Source organism: Bufo bufo, chromosome 2 (assembly GCF_905171765.1).
Source record: "Bufo bufo chromosome 2, aBufBuf1.1, whole genome shotgun sequence".
Classification (NCBI taxonomy): Eukaryota; Metazoa; Chordata; class Amphibia; order Anura; family Bufonidae; genus Bufo; species Bufo bufo.
The window spans coordinates 116,484,359-116,503,778 of record NC_053390.1 but is presented as its reverse complement, the minus strand read 5'-3'; the positions used below and the strand labels follow the sequence as shown (position 1 = coordinate 116,503,778).

The following is a 19,420-nucleotide window of genomic DNA, read 5'->3' as shown; positions in this document are numbered from 1 at the left end:
GATACTCACGACCTATCCCATCAGTATACGAGTCTTTGAAAATGCCATGAACTATGGACCAGACAGCTTAGTTAATTCAGACCCCTAATAAATTCACCTCAGACCAGTGCAGAAAATGAAAGAAGTTGTCCAGCCTAGGAACCAATCCAATCCTTGGAACTTGGGCCAAATTAAGAATAAAAACACTCACCTGTTCACAGTCCCACCACTGCCAAGTTTCTGGTCGCTTTGGGCCCCCTCTGAACCAGAGGTGGCTTGGTCCCATGGCCGCTAGGACCAATCACTTGGCTCAGCAGTCACATGTGCTTGAATGGCACATCACTAGAAGTGACATGCCATTTTACCATAGCGGGCACCGGGCCAAGGCACTTGCAGTATTGTGGGAACCCATAGTGGTTAGAAATGGGGCCACAGTATGGGAAAGGTGAGACTGTGGACAGGTTATTTATTTATTTCTTTTAAATTGGGCATGCGTTTCGATGATTAGGTTGGACAGCTCCTAGGCCGGGCAACCCCTTTAATTCATAGCCCAGGCCAGAATCCTTAACTAATGCAAACTCCCAGACCAGACTTCTAAATGAATTCACACACCAGACCCCTAACTTAATTCAGACCTCAGACTGTACACCAAAAGTAAATCAGACCCATTAATTCCAACATCACACCAGACCCTTAAATTCAGACCCCAGACCAGTTCTCTCTATACGTTTCTGGGCTGCTCTTCACCTCCAGAACTACCACACACGGCGCTTGCGCTGGCAGAATACTGTGTGCACGTTACAGAGCTGGGCACCACCAGGACCCTCTGCAGCAGATGCCAAAGCTGACGAAGATAACTAGAATGGATAGCAGCATGGCTGAAATGTACGCCAGCTGTGAGCACAAAGCACAGGGACAAGGGTTCTAGCCCCATAAGGTGACTAAAGTAAACAAAAAAAAGTTAATCCCCCCCCAGAATTATTAAGTTTTTTTTCCAAATTTTACATATAAAAATATAAACATGATAAAAAAGTAAATTGATTACTTATCACCACTTCTGAAAAAGTCCGAACTATTAAAATGTAAAAAAATATCTCCTATGTGGTGAATGCCGTAACAGAAAAAAAAAAAAACGCAATTTGCCATTTTTATGTCACCTTGTCCCCCCCAAAAATAGGACAGGACTGTTCCATAAAATGCACGTGGCTTTTTTTGCATTTTTTTTATTTATTTTTTCCGCGTGGTATCGAATGGTATCGAGTATCGCAATACTTTTTTATGGTATCGAAATCGAATCAAAATTTTGGTATCGTGACAACTAGGGATGAGCAAATCGACTTCGGATGAAACATCCGAAGTCAATTCTCATAAAACTTCGTTCTAAGGCCTCTTCGTTCTAAGAATCCGTTGTTCCGTTTTTTTGTTTCCGTTTGCGGAGCCATTGACTTGAATGGAGCCACGGAACGTGATTTACGGGCAATAATAGGCCATGTTCTAGCTTTCAACGATATGAAAAAACGGAATGCATACCGAGTACATTCCGTTTTTTTTGCAGAACCATTGAAATGAATGGTTCCGTATACGCAAAAAACGGCCCATAAAACGGAAAAAAAAAACGGTTGTGTGAAAGAGGCCTAATACTGTACGGAGCAGGAGCTCCGTACAGTAGTAGAATGTATTGGCTCCGATTAGCCGAAGTTATTGTCTCACGAGACTTCACATAATAACTTCATAAATCAATTTGTACTGTAAAAAAAAAATCTATTTCCCGAACTGGGGTTCGGTTCCAAGGTACCACTTAGTTCCACACTGATCCGGCCCTGGATAACTGGGATGGGTGCCCTGTGGTGTATTTGTAGCATTAGATGTATATTGGCACTTGTTGGTTGCAGTTCTCTGGGTAGGCACACGTGTAATGGCCACTAACAAGTATTGTACCAACCACCACGTGTGCACCTGGAAGAAGAACCTGCCAGTAGGACCCGTCTATGAAGACATGTCTCATTCCATCTCCTCCTCTGTAACAGAGGTCAGTTTTGGGCTCTGTTCACACTGAACGATCGTTACCTTCCATCAGATGGATACATCAGTTGCAATGTAACGCTACTGTGGAGGTACAGTACAGTTGCATGTCACCCATAGGGCTGCCATGTGGATGTTTTTATCGTATGCCTATGTACAGGAAAGAAGCAGACTACTCTTTCCTGTACAACAGAAACAAGGGTTATGACAAGAGGACAATGTGGTTATCAGGCCCTATATTTGGTGCATGAGACAGTAACTTTTCCAGCGCATACACCGACATCTGCAAGTGTGAACAGCGCCTTACATGAAAACTCACAACGTGTGCACATCTCAGACACAGGAAGGTAGGGGAACTGTCCAGGGCAACCAATCAGATCACTGCTCTCATTTCCAAGAGGCCGCTTAAGAATGAGAGCAGGAATCTGATTGGTCGCATTCTCCCTCGGTATTCCCTCCCCAGCACAGTGTACTGCTACGACAGCCGCCTGCTCCCGGCACATGTCCGCTTCGCCAGTCACCAGGACGCTTCTCCTGCCTCACGGAGCAGGCTAGGCGCCGCCGGTCACGTGGGTCGCGCCTCACTTCCGGTTCTTCCTCTTGGCTTCCGTCTTGCTCCCCGCGTGTGTGCGTGCCCGGTGCCGCCGCTCTCTGGAGGCCTTTAAACCCGCAGTGCTCCCCACACACACCCGCCTGCCGGCTGCAGAAGGTGAGGGGCGATGCTCGGGCCGTGCTGGGCCTGGTCGGGTCAGGGTATGCTGCTCTTGGGCTGGGGGATATGGGCAGAGCGCTGCTTCATGTCACTGGGGCGGTCATGCTGGACCTTGTAGTACCACCAGCTCGGGGGCCTATCCTGTACTCCTGGTGGGGACTCCTGTGCGGGTGTTATGGTGGCAGGCCTGTACTGGGGGTGGGCAGGGGCCCCTGGTGGCAGGCTTGTACTGGGGGTGGGCATGGGCCCCTGGTGGCAGGCTTGTACTGGGGGTGGGCATGGGCCCCTGGTGGCAGGCTTGTAGCGGGGTTGGGCAGGTTGCAGGGTCAGCTCTTCTGTGTGCCAGGCTGGTGACTTCATTGATCAGTGACCACTGGTGATGGATGCCCATGGGCATTAGTTGCGTTTGCCTTGCTAGCTCCTGCCATAGGAATGTATGGGCACTGGCAGAACCTCCTTTCATCTAATGACTGATGGTCTGGGAAGCGCCCCACATGATAGGATCACAAGTCCCAGCCCAAACTCTTCTTCTCTGACCCATGATGTGATCTCAGGTCTATACCATACACATGACCTGATGGAAGGACATCGTAAGCCATTGCTGTGATATCGGAGGAGCAGGAAATGCAGCCGTCACATAACCTGCTCACGGCTTTAGTCTTTGTTCACATATCACTTTCCCCACAGGCGCGTGTTGGACGTATTGTGCAATATATCTGTACCCTGTATGTGACGGTTACCATTGGACATATAAATATATATTGGATGGTAGGCTTCAATGTAATGTATGTGGAGCCTAACCCACCAGCCTGACTAGTTCTCACAGAGAAATGATTGGGATCCATTGTGATGCGTGTGTTTTGGCCTGCTCGAAGCACATGAGACTGGAGTACAGATCCCACATATACTTTCTATGGACCCCTACTCCACATGCTTGAAAGCTGAAGGAGTTGGCCAAGACAAAATTGCTGTAGTCTTGCACTAGAGGACTAGTGTGTGGAGAAGACTGAATTACTGTCTTATAAACCCCAAACCTGTACCCCACCTATAATCAGCCCATATACACCATAGAACAGAACACTAATAGAAGCATATGTGGTACAATAATAAATAACAAGCTAATCGCACATCCATCATGGTTATAGTATCACATTTTTATTAAACATATTGCAGACATGATTGGCATACACCAGTGATGCCCAACCTACGGCCCGCAAAGCTGTGTCATGCGGCCCGTGCGACTCCCTGGAAAAAGTCTAAGGTGTATCAATATGCCTTAGACTTTCCCCCCACATTTATCAGCGCACGATGCTGCCTGTGCCTGAAATGACCAATAGCAAAGCTCCTTACGGCAATGAGCTTTATTGGTTGGTATAGGTGGGCGCCGGAGCTATACAGGTCCTGCTGCAGGGGAAGGCGGCGGGAACTGGAAGGAGGAGGGGCCGGCTCCGGGGGTGGCTGTAGTAAGGAGAGCGGGGCGGGCTGCCCGAGGACCCTGGGAAACATGACAGGGGCGCTGGAGAGCTAAGGAGCTGCGGACTCATGTGACTGGTCCCCAGTGACCCTGCTCCCCCCTCCTCCTCCTGTCACCCCACTAGTGACCCTGCTCCCCCCTCCTCCTCCTGTCACCCCACTAGTGACCCTGCTCCCCCCTCCTCCTCCTGTCACCCCACTAGTGACCCTGCTCCCCCCTCCTCCTCCTGTCACCCCACTAGTGACCCTGCTCCCCCCTCCTCCTCCTGTCACCCCACTAGTGACCCTGCTCCCCCCTCCTCCTCCTGTCACCCCACTAGTGACCCTTCTCCCCCCTCCTCCTCCTGTCACCCCACTAGTGACCCTGCTCCCCCCTCCTCCTCCTGTCACCCCACTAGTGACCCTGCTCCCCCCTCCTCCTCCTGTCACCCCTGTAGTGACCCTGCTCCCCCCCTCCTCCTCCTGTCACCCCACTAGTGACCCTGCTCTCCCCTCCTCCTCCTGTCACCCCTGTAGTGACCCTGCTCCCCCCTCCTCCTGTCACCCCACTAGTGACCCTGCTCCCCCCTCCTCCTCCTGTCACCCCACTAGTGACCCTGCTCCCCCCTCCTCCTCCTGTCACCCCACTAGTGACCCTGCTCCCCCCCCTCCTCCTGTCACCCCACTAGTGACCTGCTCCCCCCTCCTCCTCCTGTCACCTCACTAGTGACCCTGCTCCCCCCTCCTCCTCCTGTCACCTCACTAGTGACCCTGCTCCCCCCTCCTCCTCCTGTCACCTCACTAGTGACCCTGCTCCCCCCTCCTCCTCCTGTCACCCCACTAGTGACCCTGCTCCCCCCCCTCCTCCTGTCACCCCACTAGTGACCCTGCTCCCCCCCTCCTCCTGTCACCCCACTAGTGACCCTGCTCCCCCCTCCTCCTCCTGTCACCCCACTAGTGACCCTGCTCTCCCCTCCTCCTCCTGTCACCCCACTAGTGACCCTGCTCTCCCCTCCTCCTCCTGTCACCCCACTAGTGACCCTGCTCCCCCCTCCTCCTCCTGTCACCCCACTAGTGACCCTGCTCCCCCCTCCTCCTCCTGTCACCCCACTAGTGACCCTGCTCCCCCCTCCTCCTCCTGTCACCCCTGTAGTGCCCCTTCTCCCCCCTCCTCCTCCTGTCACCCCACTAGTGACCCTGCTCCCCCCTCCTCCTCCTGTCACCCCACTAGTGACCCTGCTCCCCCCTCCTCCTCCTGTCACCCCACTAGTGACCCTGCTCCCCCCTCCTCCTCCTGTCACCCCACTAGTGACCCTGCTCCCCCCTCCTCCTGTCACCCCACTAGTGACCCTGCTCCCCCCTCCTCCTCCTGTCACCCCACTAGTGACCCTGCTCCCCCCTCCTCCTGTCACCCCACTAGTGACCCTGCTCTCCCCTCCTCCTCCTGTCACCCCTGTAGTGACCCTGCTCCCCCCTCCTCCTGTCACCCCACTAGTGACCCTGCTCCCCCCTCCTCCTCCTGTCACCCCACTAGTGACCCTGCTCCCCCCTCCTCCTCCTGTCACCCCACTAGTGACCCTGCTCCCCCCTCCTCCTCCTGTCACCCCACTAGTGACCCTGCTCCCCCCTCCTCCTCCTGTCACCCCACTAGTGACCTGCTCCCCCCTCCTCCTCCTGTCACCTCACTAGTGACCCTGCTCCCCCCTCCTCCTCCTGTCACCTCACTAGTGACCCTGCTCCCCCCTCCTCCTCCTGTCACCTCACTAGTGACCCTGCTCCCCCCTCCTCCTCCTGTCACCCCACTAGTGACCCTGCTCCCCCCCCTCCTCCTGTCACCCCACTAGTGACCCTGCTCCCCCCCTCCTCCTGTCACCCCACTAGTGACCCTGCTCCCCCCCCCTCCTCCTGTCACCCCACTAGTGACCCTGCTCCCCCCTCCTCCTCCTGTCACCCCACTAGTGACCCTGCTCCCCCCTCCTCCTCCTGTCATCTCACTAGTGACCCTGCTCCCCCCTCCTCCTCCTCCTCCTCCTCCTCCTGTCATCTCACTAGTGACCCTGCTCCCCCCTCCTCCTCCTCCTGTCACCTCACTAGTGACCCTGCTCCCCCCTCCTCCTCCTCCTGTCACCTCACTAGTGACCCTTCTCCCCCCCCCTCCTCCTCCTGTCACCTCACTAGTGACCCTGCTCCCCCCTCCTCCTCCTGTCACCTCACTAGTGACCCTTCCCCCCCCCCTCCTCCTGTCATCTCACTAGTGACCCTTCCCCCCCCCCCTCCTCCTGTCACCTCACTAGTGACCCTGCTCCCCCCCCCTCCTCCTCCTGTCACCTCACTAGTGACCCTGCTCCCCCCCCCTCCTGTCACCTCACTAGTGACCCTGCTCCCCCCCCCCCCCCCCCCCCCTCCTCCTGTCACCTCACTAGTGACCCTGCTCCCTCCTCCTGTCACCCCACAGGGAAGAAGCTGAACAGACTCCACCGACTATGATGGGATCCGTTCAGTTTCCGTTCGGGATCTGTCTTTTTACCGGACACAAGTGCTGCATACAAGGCTTTTTTGTCCGGTTTTTCGACAATCTCCAGCAGAGGCTCCAAACGCAGATTTGAAGGCCTACGTATTATGTATTTTAGTAATGCTCACATGTGCCCCCTCACAGTGTTTGCATTTCTTTCTGTCAAAGCTACCTGGTTCTGGCCCGCAAAATGTTTAACATGTCTAGTGCGGCCCCCAGACGAAAAATGGTTGGGCACCACTGGCATATACAAATAAATTAAAAATGTTAAAAACACCAACATAGTGGTGGTGACCACACGGCAGGATAAATGCAATAAAGTGCAAGTGCAAAAAGTATTTTTAGGGAGGTACATAAATAAGTATTATACACACAGCCTAATGGTATAGCTATAAATGGTACAGATCAAATAACATGTAACAAATAAGCGATGCAGTATAATACAAAGTATATATGCAGATATCTACACTGCTCAAAAAAATAAAGGGAACACTTAAACAACACAATGTAAGTCCAAGTCAATCACACTTCTGTGAAATCAAACTGTCCACTTAGGAAGCAACACTGAGTGACAATCAATTTCACATGCTGTTGTGCAAATGGGATAGACAACAGGTGGAAATTATAGGCAATTAGCAAGACACCCCCAATAAAGGAGTGGTTCGGCAGGTGGTAACCACAGACCACTTCTCAGTTCCTATGCTTCCTGGCTGATGTTTTGGTCACTTTTGAATGCTGGCGGTGCTTTCACTCTAGTGGTAGCATGAGACGGAGTCTACAACCCACACAAGTGGCTCAGGTAGTGCAGCTTATCCAGGGTGGCACATCAATGCGAGCTGTGGCAAGAAGGTTTGCTGTGTCTGTCAGCGTAGTGTCCAGAGCATGGAGGCGCTACCAGGAGACAGGCCAGTACATCAGGAGACGTGGAGGAGGCCGTAGGAGGGCAACAACCCAGCAGCAGGACCGCTACCTCCGCCTTTGTGCAAGGAGGAACAGGAGGAGCATTGCCAGAGCCCTGCAAAGTGACCTCCAGCAGGCCACAAATGTGCATGTGTCTGCTCAAACGGTCAGAAACAGACTCTGAGGGCCCGACGTCCTCAGGTGGGGGTTGTGCTTACAGCCCAACACCGTGCAGGACGTTTGGCATTTGCCAGAAAACACCAAGATTGGCAAATTCGCCACTGGCGCCCTGTGCTCTTCACAGATGAAAGCAGGTTCACACTGAGCACATGTGACAGACGTGACAGAGTCTGGAGACGCCGTGGAGAACGTTCTGCTGCCTGCAACATCCTCCAGCATGACCGGTTTGGCATTGGGTCAGTAATGGTGTGGGGTGGCATTTCTTTGGAGGGCCGCACAGACCTCCATGTGCTCGCCAGAGGTAGCCTGACTGCCATTAGGTACCGAGATGAGATCCTCAGACCCCTTGTGAGACCATATGCTGGTGCGGTTGGCCCTGGGTTCCTCCTAATGCAAGACTATGCTAGACCTCATGTGGCTGGAGTGTGTCAGCAGTTCCTGCAAGACGAAGGCATTGATGCTATGGACTGGCCAGCCCGTTCCCCAGACCTGAATCCAATTGAGCACATCTGGGACATCATGTCTCGCTCTATCCACCAACGTCACGTTGCACCACAGACTGTCCAGGAGTTGGCAGATGCTTTAGTCCAGGTCTGGGAGGAGATCCCTCAGGAGACCGTCCGCCACCTCATCAGGAGCATGCACAGGCGTTGTAGGGAGGTCATACAGGCACGTGGAGGCCACACACACTACTGAGCCTCATTTTGACTTGTTTTAAGGACATTACATCAAAGTTGGATCAGCCTGTAGTGTGTTTTTCCACTTTCATTTTGAGTGTGACTCCAAATCCAGACCTCCATGGGTTGAAAATTTGATTTCCATTTATTAATTTTTGAGTGATTTTGTTGTCAGCACATTCAACTATGTAAAGAACAAAGTATTTCAGAAGAATATTTAATTCATTCAGATCTAGGATGTTATTTTTGTGTTCCCTTTATTTTTTTGAGCAGTGTATATAGTACCAACCAAATAATTGTGTCCAGCCTTAGGTCAAACCACCACCACGCCCTGACGCGTGTTTCGCCGTCAACTTTCTCAAGGGGTTACTGTCTTACTCTTTCTCTTATAGATTGGTCAGTTCACTTGCATCTGTGACACTAAGGCCCCTTTCACACGGGCGAGTATTCCGCGCAGGTGCAATGCGGGAGGTGAACGCATTGCACTGAATCTGGACCCATTAATTTCTATGGGGCTGTGCACATGAGCGTTGATTTTCACACATCACTTCTGCGTTGCGTGTAAATCGCAGCATGCTCTATATTGTGCGATTTCCACGCAACGCAGGCCCCATAGAAGTGAATGGGGCTGCGTGAAAATCGCAAGCATCCGCAAGCAAGTGCGGATGCGGTGCGATTTTCACGCACGGTTGCTAGGAGACGATCGGGATGGGGACCCGATCATTTTATTATTTTCCCTTATAACGTAGTTATAAGGGAAAATAATACAATCTACAGAACACCGATCCCAAGCCCGAACTTCTGTGAAGAAGTTCGGGTTTGGGTACCAAACATGCACGATTTTTCTCATGCAAGTGCAAAACGCATTACAATGTTTTGCACTCGCGCGGAAAAATCGCGCATGTTCCCGCAACGCACCCGCACCTTTTCCCGCAACGCCCGTGTGAAAGAGGCCTTACAGTTTTGGAATCATCGTATCTTGTCTTGTTTTCTTTTTCAGATGAAAGAAAACATCATGAATCAAGAAAAGTTAGCAAAGCTTCAAGCACAAGTCCGCATTGGTGGAAAGGTAATTGTTTTACATAAATTATATAAAAATATAAACATTTAAGTGGCTTCTCATCCCTCAAAGTGAGAGCCTTGCATCTCCCGCTGCCACTTCTGGAATACTTGGAGAGAAGAGATGACTATACGCATTTAGGCCTCTTATGTACAAACACAACATTTTCCAGATGTCCAGGATGATCAGAGAATTATTGGTCTTGGGGGGCAAACGCTACTTAAGTGTCCCTGTACTTCCTAGAAACGTATGATATGTCATAGCATCGCATCGCATCGTATCAAAGGTGAGTGCTCTACTCGTTGCTGAAGATGAGCTCAATAGAAGGTCTAGGAGTCCATCTCCTGCAGCAAGGAGAGAGAGCGCTCTGTGTCCGCACTCCGGTCTCCTCATTTTAGCAATTGATGAGGATGTCTGCGCTCGAACTCCTCATTACAACCTTTGATGTTGGGATGACCACAAAAGTTTAAGCACAGAGACCTTTTAATGCACGTGTCAAATTCAAGGTCCGCCATGTTATGTGGTCTGCGTGAGGTTGTGGAAAGACAGAGAACCGCCGCTGGAAATAGGGATTTACTATACCCGGTGGCTGTCCCTTTAGATGTCAGGGCTGTGCTGGCACCAGTTGCTCATGATGTCACAGTATCCTGGAAAGACGCTGTGTTACGCCATCCTCAGAGGCAAGATGAGCGAAGCATGGGAGCAGCCTCTGCCCGGTATATCTCTGACGACATGGTCTGGAGTCTAGATAAGTACAGGTACACCCGTCTTCCCCAGTCATATGAATGGTTTAGCTTCATAGGACTGCACCCAACATCAAATCTGTACTCGGTTATCACCTTGTTATCTGTGATGTTACATAGGACTGCAGGTAACATCTACTACATTATCTGTGGTGTTTACATAGGGCTGCACTGCAGACTCTGGTGCCTGAGTTCTGGAAGCTGGCCCTTTGAAGGCAACCATAATGCTGATGTGGCCCTTGGTGAAAATGTTGGACACTCCTGCTTTAATGTATTTGGATAATGCAGCCCCCTCTCTTGTAAAAGCTGGAAACTGTAGGTAAAAGGGCAGGCCCCTGCCATGTTTAGTTATAGCATGCTATTGTCTAGCACCAATACTTGGGTTGTTGTTACAAGTGTTCCCTCTGAGTGTCATGATGTTTTGCTCATGGAGACAGCTGCAGGCCACAGGACTTCCCCGACACTGGCCACTGTGCCTCGTACAGATCTTCCATTGTAGTTATTGAGAGGGGCTGTACATTATCAGCGCTCTGCTTTGGTCATTTGGGTTTTTGTTGTAAAGTAATAATTGTAATTTAACCAAACGAAGATTTGAAAGTGAGACCTGAGCCTGTGGTGGAGCTGGGCTTTACTGTGGTCAACCGTTTACAGAACTGACCTGCGGTGAACTACTCCTGATGAGAATACACATGCATTGGAGACTGATTCTGTCCACCGCATTCACAGTGCTAGATATCCTTTACACGGGCCGAGAATCGCACAGATATGGGGTCATTTATCTAACGGGTGTCAAGTAGAACTGGCTTAGTTGTCCATGGCAACCAATCAGATTCCACCTTTCATTTTTGGCAGCTCCTTTGGAAAATAAAAGGTGGAATCTGGTTGGTTGCTTTGGGCGGCTAAGCCAGTTCTACTTTGCACCCGTTTGAACACTATTGTGGTCATTTATCATAGTAACGCTCATTAGCAATGATCGGCCGGTGTACATGTACCACCGATGAACGAAAGTAATGTTTTACCGGCAGCAGATCATGCTGTGTGAACACAACCACCATATGGGGAAGAGCAAAGGCATTAGCGATCCCTCCTCCCCATACTCTGGAGGAGATTGCTGCATGTAAATGCACTGGTCTCCTCCGTCCAGCTTCCTTCCCGATAATCTGCTGTAATATTGTCTCGTATAAAGGGACCTTAAAGGGAACCTGTCACCTCCCAAAACCATCCCAAGCCGCCAGCAGTGTGTTTCTGATGATGCCTTTCTTCCTGAAGGCAGATGCCGCAAAAGTACTGAAAACGTTGTTTTATCCCCTGCCCACTTCTCTAGACATGCTTGAAGTCTAGGGGGCAGCGGCCTTCTTGCTTCAAGTCACGGTAACCACGCCCCCTTCCCTGTGACTGACAGCCGGCTGTTCGGCAAAGGCAGCCGAACTCTCTGCATACGTGCTGTCAGTCACAGTGAAGGGGGCGTGGTTACCGTGACTTGAAGCAAGAAGGCCGCTGCCCCCTTGACTTCAAGCATGTCTAGAGAAGCGCGCCGGGCAGGAGATAAAACAACGTTTTCAGTACTTTTGCCGCATCTCCCTTCAGGAAGAAAGGCATCATCAGAAACACACTGCTGGCGGCTTGGGATGGTTTTGGGAGGTGACAGGTTTCCTTTAAAGGGGTTATCCATCCTCTAAAATGCCTCACCATATGCCCGGAGCCCTCACAGAAGTTGTACTCTCCTCGCTCCCTTGTACCCAAGTCGCTTCTGACGGCCGCTGCTGCATCTCCCTGTCGCGCAGATGAACACATCTGGCGTGGAGGTGGGGGGGAGCCGCCAATAGCAGGCCGCGACGCGAATGAGCCTCCCTAGCATCGCGGTATCTCCTTTCAGTAATACATGAGGAGATAAGGAGACAGATCCTATATCTGCAGTATTACTCCAGTTGTAGTGACAAAGATCAGAGCTAGCTACGATAAATAGTGAGAGCCCTTAGGCCTTATCCACATTTGTTCTTCACTGCAGGCAGCACATGTGCCCATTGATTTGAATGTGCCTGTTCACACTTCAGTATTTTTTTTTTTTTTTACTTACCGTGGGTCTGGAAAAAAAATGACTAAGACATGTACTTGATGCGAACCAAACCCGTCCATGAGAATCGGACACAACACGGATGGCATCCGTGTTGCATCCCGTTTTTCACTGAAGACTAATAGGAGATTCTCTGGAAATTAATTTTTAGCAGAGCTACATCCGTGGATTACGGGTGACACACGGACGGTAAAAACGGACACATGGACCAAACGCAGATCCTTCACGGACGCTTATTTTTGCGCACTCGAAAATTACACTAAAATGTGGATGAAGCCTAAGAATGGGGTCACATTATTTTCTGCGTGAAAAATGTGAATTTTTTTTCATGCGTTCGTTCTTTTTTTACCAATGGGTATTCACTTCACCACAAAGCTGCATTTTCAGTTTGAGGTTTTTTTACCACTGATTTTCACACAAAAACGTGCAGACTTGCATCAAGGTTTTTTTTCCCCTGGATCCCATTCACTTGAATGGAAGATTCAGCACTGATTCTGCCCCACGATAGGACATGCTGCTTCTTTTTTCCATACTCTACACTGCTGCTTCCCATTGAAATGAATAGGGGGGCCGTATTGAGGTGGTTTTTGGAGCTGATTTTGAGGCAGAAACGCTCCCAAAATCAGCGCCAAAAGCCTGTGTGAACTGGCCCTTAGGCCTCTTTCAGACGGGCGTTGCGGGAGCGTTACGGGAACACCCGCGCGAGTCCAAAACATTGTAATGCGTTTTGCACTCGTGTGAGAAAAATCGCGCATGTTTGGTACCCGAACTTCTTTACGGAAGTTCGGGCCTGGGATCGGTGTTCTGTAGATTGTATTATTTTCCCTTATAACATGGTTATAAGGGAAAATAATAGCATTCTGAATACAGAATGCATAGTAAAATGGCGCTGGAGGGGTTAAAAAATTATTTAACTCACCTTAATCCACTTACTGGCGCTGCCGGCATCTCGTCTGTCTCCTTCTTTGCTGAACAGGACCTGTGGTGACGTCACATGATCCGTCACATGATCCGTCACATGATCCGTCACATGATCCGTCACATGATCCGTCACATGATCCGTCACATGATCCGTCACATGATCCGTCACATGATCCGTCACATGATCCGTCACATGATCCGTCACATGATCCCCGGAGTGACGTCACCACAGGTCCTGTTCAGCAAAGGAGGAGACAGACGAGATGCCGGCAGCGCCAGCAAGTGGATTAAGGTGAGTTAAAAAAATTTTATATTTTTTTTAACCCCTCCAGCGCTATTTTACTATGCATTCTGTATTCAGAATGCTATTATTTTCCCTTTATAACCATGTTATAAGGGAAAATGATAATGATCGGGTCTCCATCCCGATCGTCTCCTAGCAACAGTGCGTGAAAAATCCGCGGATGCTTGCGATTTTCACGCAACCCCATTTACTTCTATGAAAAACGCAGAATATAGAGCATGCTGCGATTTTCACGCAAGGCACAAGTGATGCGTGAAAATGAACAGCCCATGTGAACAGCCCCATAGAAAAAAATGGGTCGGTATTCAGTGCGGGTGCAATACGTTCACCTCACGCATCGCATCTGCGCGGAATACTCGCCCGTGTTAAGGGGCCTTAGAGTTCACATCAGTCATTTTTCAGTTGTTGTGATCCGTCAGAAAAAGAAAAAAGGATCCTGGGCATCAGATATGTACATTTTGTTTGAGCCATTTCTGAGATTTTTTTTTTTTATGGAAAAAAATTCCTGGAGGGCAAACACGACCGACCGTCTGAAATAACGAATCTGTGGCGGAAATGGCTCAAACGGATGCAAATGTGCATAAATGATGCACAAGATCCTTCTTTTCTTTCCGTTCTTCTGACGGATCACAAGAACGGAAAAATAACAGTAGTGTGAACACTCCCTTACTTGCAAAAGTTGGCTGGTGTATTCTTGCCGTTTTTGCATTTCTTTAACCCATGCTGCACTGAATGTAGACTTGTACTATGTACGATCTCGCATCTCACCAAGTTTTTGTTGGCTGTATTTTATTTGCTAGAGGTCTCTGCTAGAGTACGCATTTTAGCTGCAAATTTGAATATTGGTCCAAATTTTGCTAATCATCGTTTGCTGCAAAGTTGCATGAAGTTGGTTGTGTGCTATATATTTTTATACATAGTATATTTTACACTCCGTAATTGTAGAGTTTGATAACTCAGAAGCGGTGTACAGATCTGTATGATCATGTATTGCACGGTCTCTTACATCTGTAGCTGTACACTTCATGGAATTGTGCTTCACACCGAACCTGTTCTCGGCCCATATTATATTTGTCTATATTATACTATTTATATGGCCGTTTTCGGCTGCACTGTTGATGACTAAACCTTTTGGAGGGTGTAGTTATGGCCGGCTTTTTCTGTATTCCAGGCTTACGTAACGAATTCAGATTTGCTTTGTAACAGGCATATGTCCTGGAAATGTCTGCACTGTTAATATTTTTATTTTTTAATCTCTTCAGGGAACAGCCCGCAGAAAGAAGAAGGTCGTCCACAGAACAGCTACTGCTGATGACAAAAAACTACAGTTCTCACTGAAGAAGCTGGGTGTGAATAACATCTCTGGCATTGAAGAAGTGAGTGATTAATTTTCCATCCTTTGCAAGGTTATATTAAAGGGGTTTCCAGGGTTAAATATTGATGGCCTATCCTCAGGACAGGTCATCAGTATCTGATCAGTGGTGGTCCAACACCCCTTCAGCCTCTTCCCCGGCCTGTGATGTCATATCTGTCAGTTGCATGGCCTTTGTGCAGCTCAGCCCTATTCAAGTCAATGGGATTGGGCTTCAGTACCCAACACAGGTGCAGTGCTTGGTATAATCTGAAGTGGCCACAGCGCTCGTCTGACCTCCGTGGCCCTTTCATATAGCTGACAGTGGTGCGGGAATTGGATTCATATATGATATGAATATATCTGCAATAAAAACCTGAATCAACCTAATTGCAAACCGAATTAGCTGTAGTTTTATTCTTTACTGTCCTATTCTTGTCCATTTTGCGGACAAGAATAGGCAATTATATTTATGGCTGTCCGTGCCGTTCCGCAAATTGCGAACCACATCCGTGGTCCCATCCATGTTTTGCAGATCCGCAATTTGCGGACCACAAAACACACAACGGTCATGTGCATGTAGCCTTAGTCTGAACTTGTAGACTTGTAATTCTCCTCTATCTTCCCCCTTGTAATACACACTGGGGCTCATTTACTAAAGACTGGTGCTGGTAGACTCCTCACTGGAGTAAGCATGTGTGGCAGAAACTGAAACCCATACCATCTAGAAGCTGGCGTAGATGCCTTATTTCTGGTGTAAATCATTGTAAATGTGTCTGCCTGTGGTGGCTCCTTCCGCTAAGCTCCACTCAAATGGTTTCTTCTCTTATCCAGGAGCACTTTGATGGTGCCAGGCAGTGACAAAATCATCATGCCTGGCCCTGTCGATCAAAATGCAGAGGGCACAGCAGTTGCAGAGAGATCGGAGCCTCTAGGTGTAATGGCAATGCCTCCGTTGCTCCAAGAGGCTCATTTGCGTATATTAAAACCTAATTTTTCTCGGCAATGCGGGCACATATGAACATGGGACCAACACAGATGCCTTCAGCTGCCAAGTGCACATGTAACAGGTCAGCCAGTGTCATGGGTACAAATCTGCTGACAGATGCCCTTTAGGGTCCATTCACACGTCCGTAGTGCATTGCGGATCCGCAATACACCCGGCCGTCACCCCCATAGAACTCCTGAGGATAGGTCATCAATAAATATAACTTGGACATCCCCCTTTAAATTGATTACGCTTGTGTTCATCTTTCTAGGTAAACATGTTTACAAACCAAGGAACAGTTATCCACTTCAATAATCCTAAAGTTCAGGCTTCCTTAGCTGCCAACACCTTCACCATTACAGGTCATGCTGAGACCAAGCAGCTCACAGAGATGTTACCTAGCATCCTGAACCAGCTTGGAGCAGATAGCCTCACCAGCCTGCGGAGACTTGCGGAGGCCTTGCCAAAACAATGTAAGTAGACCTCTCATCGTTCAGCTTATTGTAGCACGTTGTGTTTGACATTGGCCTGTGGTATGCCGGGTGAATGCATTCACTGACTGCAGGGTCATATCATTTAGTCATGGTCAATATACTTGGCAGCTTGAAAACACCAGCTTGGTGGCACAAAGTGTTGTCTACAGTGCAGCTATGAAAGTAACCTCCTGCTGTAACATCAGTAACTGAATTATTGGTCGAAAAACTGTAGATTTGGTAGCCATCATGTGGCCCCCCCTCTTGTTAATCTATAATAAGCTGTGTGACCGAGCAGTGAAAAACTGAAATAAATGTAATTGTATTACTGTGTTCTTGTTCTGTTTCATACATTAATCTGCTTCCTCTAGCTATGGATGGGAAAGCGCCACTTGCTACTGGGGAGGAAGAGGAGGATGATGAAGTTCCAGGTAAGACTTTCTCTAAGCATTAGACTCCACTTGGTCATCATGCAGGTCCATTTTGTGTAAATCTGTAATAGAGCAACCATGAGGTACGTGGAGCCCTCACTATACTTTCTGTTGTCACATGAGGTGGACAACGAATGGAGACGGCTGTGCCACTTGCTCAACGTTTTCCATAATCTCCATAGAAGTGAATAGAGAGACGTGCAAATGCACAACTAGCTCCCTATTTATTCTCCGCCTGGATGAGGCAGCCACGTCTGAGAGCAAGCGAGGGATTCTCAATATAATCCCACCTAACCAACCTATGGCATATCCTGTGGAACACCCCTTTTTTTAAAATATTTCCACTGACCAACACCGCGCAACAATGATTTTGCTACTGAGAATTTTTTTATTTTATTTTTACTAAAATGAGCGCGCTGATTCCAAATATGAACTCAGAATTTTCCTGACAAGTCTAGATTTTAACCCCTTAAGGACCCTGGCATTTTCCATTTTTGCGTTTGTTTTTCATTACCCGCCTTCCCATAGTCCTGTTTTTTTTTTTTTTTTTTTTTTTTTTATTCCATTCACATAGCCCTGTGAGGGCTTATTTTTTGCGGGACATGTACTTTCTAATGGCACCATTTACGGTTTCTTTACTTGGGAAAGAGGCCATCTTCAGAGCTGTATCTGAAACCTAATGGCATGGACCAAAAACAAGATTGTATTGAAATCTGTCAGTGCTTGACTCCAGAATATGCATAAACTCCAGAAAACATGCCCTCTGGATTGTCATCAGTATTGCTTCGGTAATTCATCAGGATTTAGATGCGTATTAGGCTACTTTCACACTAGCGTTTCTCTTTTCCGGCATTGGGATCTTGATACCGGAAAAAATGCTTCCGTTTTGTCCCCATTCATTCTCAATAGGGACAAACTGAACAGAATGGAGTGTACCAGAATGCATTCCGTTCCATTTGGTTGCGTTCTTATACCAGAGAGCAAACCGCAAGCTGCGGTTTTATTTCAGTCATGGGACGCAGAGCAAAACGCTAGTTCCACAATGCAAGTCAATAGGGACGATCTGGTTTCTTAGACACAATAGAAAACTGATCCATGGCTATGTTAAAGATAATGGATGCAGATGGTTGTATTATCAGTAACGGAAGCGTTTTTGCTGATCCCTGCCTGATCCAGCAAAAGCATAAGTGTGAAAGTAGCCTTACTTCCTTCTGACATTTTTGATGTGCTCCCATAGGCTATAATAGGCGTAGGTGGAAGCAAATAAGCACCAAACTAGGACATGGAAAATATACACCCATGTGAATATCCCTGTTCATTTACATTATCAGCGTATTCTGCTATATGCAATACACGTCCTATACGGATATTAAACAGACTTTAATACGATTATTCAGGTGTTTTCCTATAGACTTCTCTTCCTTACAAAACACTTATGTTGTACTCTAACTTCTTGCTGTTTTTACAAGCCGACAAAACTCTTTGAAAGCCAAAGAAAACCCTTTCTGATGTCTTGTATCTTTTAATCTTTCTACAGAACTGGTTGAGAACTTTGACGAAGCTTCTAAGAACGAATCTGTCTAAACTGAAAACCACTGAGGAACTTGACTCTGAACAGATGGACAGAGCTGCTATTTTATATTGTCACTTGCCTATTTGTGTTAATTATTTTTTTTCTCCCCCTGTTTCCACTTAATGAGATTAAAGATGGGTTCATTGAAAAATGTTCAATATGTAGCAGCTCTGCTTCAGTACCTGCTCTCTTGCAGACCCTGCTTTTACAGCCTTGTTTAACTGAACACGTCTGGAAATAAAGATTATTCCACAGAAAACTTTAGGAGAATTGTTTTGTCTTCTGTCTAATGTTTTTTTTCAGCTATTAGCAGGCCCCGGTGCTTATGTATCATTGGTAAATGTTGGTAGTATGAGACATGTCTTAAAGAAATATATACTACAATACACAATTGCATAATAACTTCACTAAGCGTTTATAGTTCCTAGGGGGGAGGATTAAATGTCAAGATGGACGCTGATGTGTCAACGAGGCTTGCAATATTTGCTAAACTTAGAGCTGACTTTTTAGCATGGTCATTCCCCGTTCCTTAATGATCCGGCAGAGCGCACATACAGTGCTTTGCTGGATCAATGAGAGCTGTGCATCTGCCAACACCGATCTGTATGATCTGTTCAGCACATGTGGAGGAAGATATTGGCTGTACTAAAAGGAAATGAAAACTCCAAGTACAGCTTAGAGGACCTTTCATCAGTTTAGCCCTAGTCTAATTACGGTCTTACCTTTTATAGAGCGGCCCCTGCTGATGCCATGGTACATTTTTTTTATTTATTTTTTCTCTCCTCGTCTGCTGTTGGCCCAGTTGATTTCAGTGCCTTATATAATAATGAGCCGACTCTGTTATACTAGGCGGAGACTCGCAGTTTCGCGGGGGCGCTGGGAGGAGCTCATTCTACCTGTCTAAGAGCGATGCACTCACAGCCAGGGATGAGAGAACCAGCCCCAGTGAAACTGTGAGTCTCCGCCTAGTATAACCGAGTCGGCTCATTATAATATAATATTAGGCGCCAAAATCAACTGGGCCAACAGAGGACGAATGGGGGGGTCTTTGGGGGGAAAAAAAGCGCC

The 19,420-nt window shown here is 48.3% G+C and overlaps 1 protein-coding gene across 1 annotated transcript; it reads left to right on the top strand.

The window, feature by feature from the left end:
• The first annotated feature begins 2,562 nt into the window (after positions 1 to 2,562).
• Positions 2,563 to 18,625, top strand: BTF3 (basic transcription factor 3). The gene is made up of 6 exons (XM_040421460.1): positions 2,563 to 2,710; positions 9,435 to 9,503; positions 14,799 to 14,912; positions 16,147 to 16,348; positions 16,720 to 16,779; positions 18,317 to 18,625. The coding sequence occupies exons 2-6, from the start codon at positions 9,435 to 9,437 to the stop codon at positions 18,361 to 18,363; spliced, it is 492 nt and encodes a 163-aa protein (XP_040277394.1). The 5' UTR covers positions 2,563 to 2,710; the 3' UTR covers positions 18,364 to 18,625.
• Positions 18,626 to 19,420: the final 795 nt, after the last annotated feature.

Coding starts and splice junctions, on each gene's coding strand:
- BTF3 (XM_040421460.1), top strand. CDS start 9,435: ATGAAAGAAAACATCATGAATCAAGAAAAGTTAGCAAAGCTTCAAGCA. Junction 16,349..16,719: donor GGAGGCCTTGCCAAAACAAT/GTAAGTAGACCT, acceptor TGCTTCCTCTAG/CTATGGATGGGAAAGCGCCA. Junction 16,780..18,316: donor GGAGGATGATGAAGTTCCAG/GTAAGACTTTCT, acceptor ATCTTTCTACAG/AACTGGTTGAGAACTTTGAC.